Source organism: Oxyura jamaicensis, chromosome 5, assembly GCF_011077185.1.
Source record: "Oxyura jamaicensis isolate SHBP4307 breed ruddy duck chromosome 5, BPBGC_Ojam_1.0, whole genome shotgun sequence".
Taxonomy (NCBI): Eukaryota; Metazoa; Chordata; class Aves; order Anseriformes; family Anatidae; genus Oxyura; species Oxyura jamaicensis.
Window position 1 is genome coordinate 56,399,529 of NC_048897.1, and position 3,652 is coordinate 56,403,180.

Here is a 3,652-nt window from a genome sequence, read left to right on the forward strand (position 1 = left end):
CGGCAGCGCCCGGCCGCCGCTGGCCGCGCTCCCCGCCGGCCCCCACACCCACCCACGTTCCAGCCTAATAAAGCGTCCGGCTGCTCACCTCCGCTGCCGCTGCGGCTAGACCTCGCCGTGCATATCTGTATCTCTGTATGCCTTTTGAAATACCTCTTCAAGCCTTTTTATTTATTTTTTTTTTTCCCGCCTGGTGATAACCCGCACTCTCGTTACAGTTAGCTCGCTGTAAGCAACCGAATTGTACGGCTCGGCAAGATTTCGGTTCCTCTCCTCCCCCTTCCCCCCGTATTCCCCCTATATTTACTTATGATTTTGTAAGATCTGTATGCATTTGGCGTGGCTCACTGCTTTCTTATTTTTACTTTTTTATTTTTTTATTATTATTTTTTTTAAACCACCATCAAAAAACAACCCTCGAAGCCACCCTGTTTTAGCCTGGAATCTGTCTTTACAGACACTAACGCGATCTGGCGCAGCTCAGGGGTACATTGTAAATGTCGGTCTCGATAACCCCTCACTCACCCCGTCCCCCGCAAGTACTCTGTCTGAGGACGATGGAGACTAGTCTGGCATAGCTATTGTTCGGATTTAAGGCATATTTTAAGATTAGTGCTAAGGATTTACGTTTTGACCAGATTTTTTTTTTTCTTCCAAATGTTTTTAAAGTAGCACTTTTGTAGAGGGTAGGGCCAAAAAATGTATTTTTTTTTTAAAAAAAAAAAAAAAAAAGACTCTCTAAGTAAGTTCTCATACCATTTAAGGTATATTTTTGTGTTATAGACCCATGCAGATGCAAAAGTCCAAGTGCTGGACAATCAAAACGTAAGCTTGTCATTGTTTAATGCATACTTAAACAATTTTATTTTTGTCTTGAAATTATTAATAATGTGATTTTCTGTCCGCTTCCCTATCCAGGTGTCGAATGGATGTGTGAGTAAAATTTTGGGCAGGTATTACGAAACTGGCTCCATCAGACCCAGGGCAATCGGAGGTAGTAAACCGAGAGTAGCGACTCCAGAAGTTGTAAGCAAAATAGCGCAGTATAAACGAGAGTGCCCCTCCATCTTTGCGTGGGAGATTCGAGACAGATTACTATCAGAGGGGGTCTGTACCAACGATAATATACCCAGTGTAAGTTCATGAAAAAAACCTTCCTGTGTGCTGTGTACAATGCTGGGTAGCTGTAGCGAGCCTCTGCTTCCTTTGTTTTGATATCAGCTGAGAGGATAGCAGGTTCACATCATTTGCATGTGGCAGGGTCAGACGCATTTTTTCATACAGAATCTGACAAATGCCTTTAAGGAGGGAGAGAAAAAAAAAAAAAAATCAAAACAAAACGCGGTCACCCCTGCGCCTGGCGCCTCAGGACTGCGAGCATCAGTGGAAGCCATCACTCTGCTTCTGCAGGGCTGGGGCCAGGGCTTTTTCGCTCGGTCCGTCTGTCCGTCCGTCTGTCCGCAGCTCCGGCGGCCGCGGTGCGGAGGGGCGCGGGGGCTGCGCGGGTGGCTCGGGGGGAGCGCGCTACCGCCCTACCATTGCCTTTCTGTCCTCTGCCTTGCAGGTGTCGTCGATAAACAGAGTCCTACGCAACCTGGCTAGCGAAAAGCAACAGATGGGTGCCGACGGGATGTACGACAAGCTAAGGATGCTGAACGGGCAGACGGGGACCTGGGGCACTCGGCCCGGCTGGTACCCCGGCACCTCGGTACCCGGGCAGCCCGCCCAAGGTAAGGGACCGCCCGGCCTGGCGCGGCTCGGCTCGGCTCGGCCTCGTCTCCCCTCCCGGGCTCCCCTCCCGGTCCCCCGGCCGCCCACTGCGGTCCGCGAGCAGCCCTCTGCCGGGGGCACCCGGCGCCCGCTTCCCTCCGCCGCCTCCCCGGGCGGCCGTGGGGACCGTGGGGACTGTGGGGACCCGTGGGTAGGAGGTGCCGCCCAAGCCGGCTCCGTGCTCCCCGGCCGGCACCGGAGCCCGGCGGGCCGGCAGAGCGGTAGCTGTCTCCGTCGGGCTGACTGTGGTTCCTCCTCAATGGGCCCGGAACAACTTGGTAAATATAGGAAACTGTTTATCCTGAAGATTAATAGGTATTTGTTGTAGGAATGACAAGGGGATAATATGAAGGATAATGGGATGTTACGTTACATACTTAAGATGGTTAATGGCTTCTTTTTGAATGTGGGCTCTGTTGAGGCTCGGCTCTCCCCGGCTGTGGTCATTCCTTTAGAAGAGGTGTCTATATACAACAACCTGCTTTTTGTTTTCACCCCGCAAGGAAAAAAAATCAGTAACAGTGTGCGGAATATCTGGTACAAAGGATGTTTCTGTCACACGCAAGAATTTGTTATGGGAACAATTCTGTCGCTATGTAATTGCTCATTAGAGATCGTTTTGTTTCTCATTAAGGCGACATGAATAAGCGTCTAGTTGAAGGAGACAGCTGTAGAAATGTTCCACAGGAGACCTCTGGACACGATATGGCACCGCTTGCCAATTAGACATGTCAGTTTTAAGAGAAGAAAACAATCTATGAAGGACACTAGAAAGATAGAGCGGAGCCCCCTGTCCCCCCCCCCCCCCCTTTTTTTTTTTTTTTTTTTATAATTATTATTATTATTTTTTTTCCCCCCGTTTCGGCCCGGGGTCCCCCCGCCGAGCCGGGCCAGCCCCGGCCGGCAGCCGCCTCGCCCGGCCCCGCTCCCTCGGCCCCACCTGGCCCGGCCGGGCCCCCCCGCGCCCAGCCGCGGAGCCCCGGAGCCCGTCCAGCCGCCCCCCTTTCCCCTCTGCCGCCTTCCCCTCGGCGGGTGCGGAGCCGTGCAAGGTCTCCGCGGGGGAGCGGGGGTCCGGGGAGGGGGTCCGGGACCCCCCCGACCCCTCCCAGCGCCCCCAAAATCGGGTGGCGAGGCGCGGCCGGGGCTGGTGGGGGGGGGGGGGGGGGGGGCAGGCACTTAAGCCGCCCGGCCCGCCAAATTAAAATTAATAAAATGGATTTCCTCTGGAATATTCATGCTCCCTCTAATGCTTTTCCCTCGCAGGGGTATGTTGCTGGATTTTAAGAGTCCATTACTCAAAAAGCATAAGGCGAGGTTAGGTCTCAGAGGGGTACAAATATGGTCTCAATCTGATAAACGCCATGCAGCAGTGAATAAAATAATGGATACATGAGGGCTGACAGAACAAAAAGAGACATCTCTATCCAGGAGAAATTCTCCAGTGATTTAGTGGTTTTAGGGATCACCGAGACACTGTTTCTTATCTTTTTTTTTTTTTTTTCTTTCCTCCCTCTCTTATAAGACTAAAGCCTTCTATAGGATTTAGACACTTTCTCTTTCAACAGATGCTACAATGTTTTGATCCCAGCTCTATAGCTGAGAGGTGCCGCAATTGGTTTGCTATCTTTTTTTGCTTGTTTTCCGCCTCACTGATTAAGACACTAAGAAACTAAGGAATGATTTTATTTCCCAGCGTCTTTTTTTTTTTTTTTTTTTTTTCTTCCAGGAAACAAATCCTATACCCAGCGTCAGATGGTCTGGCTATAGGATAATAGGGACGGACATTCACTCGCTTTCTTACGGATTAGGTCTGGAAGGTGGAACAGCCCTATTGAGATCGCTCCTTTTAGGGGCTTCTTAAAAAAATCCTTCCCCCCCCCCC

At 51.2% G+C, this 3,652-nt stretch overlaps 2 protein-coding genes across 20 annotated transcripts in view; one reads left to right on the forward strand and one right to left on the reverse strand.

The window, feature by feature from the left end:
- The window catches only part of ELP4 (elongator acetyltransferase complex subunit 4), a 277,760-nt gene that overhangs the window by 117,256 nt on the left and 156,852 nt on the right, over nucleotides 1–3,652 (reverse strand). The window lies entirely within an intron of this gene.
- Nucleotides 1–3,652, forward strand: part of PAX6 (paired box 6) — an 18,421-nt gene that overhangs the window by 7,403 nt on the left and 7,366 nt on the right. For 7 of the 17 annotated variants that reach the window (XM_035328517.1, XM_035328521.1, XM_035328518.1 and 4 more), the window contains 3 exons: nucleotides 784–825; nucleotides 919–1,134; nucleotides 1,565–1,730. In XM_035328517.1, coding sequence (XP_035184408.1) covers nucleotides 784–825; nucleotides 919–1,134; nucleotides 1,565–1,730 — 424 coding nt within the window. The remainder of the gene's footprint in view (nucleotides 1–783; nucleotides 826–918; nucleotides 1,135–1,564; nucleotides 1,731–3,652) is intronic. The other 10 variants (XM_035328527.1, XM_035328528.1, XM_035328530.1 and 7 more) reach the window with 4 other exon arrangements.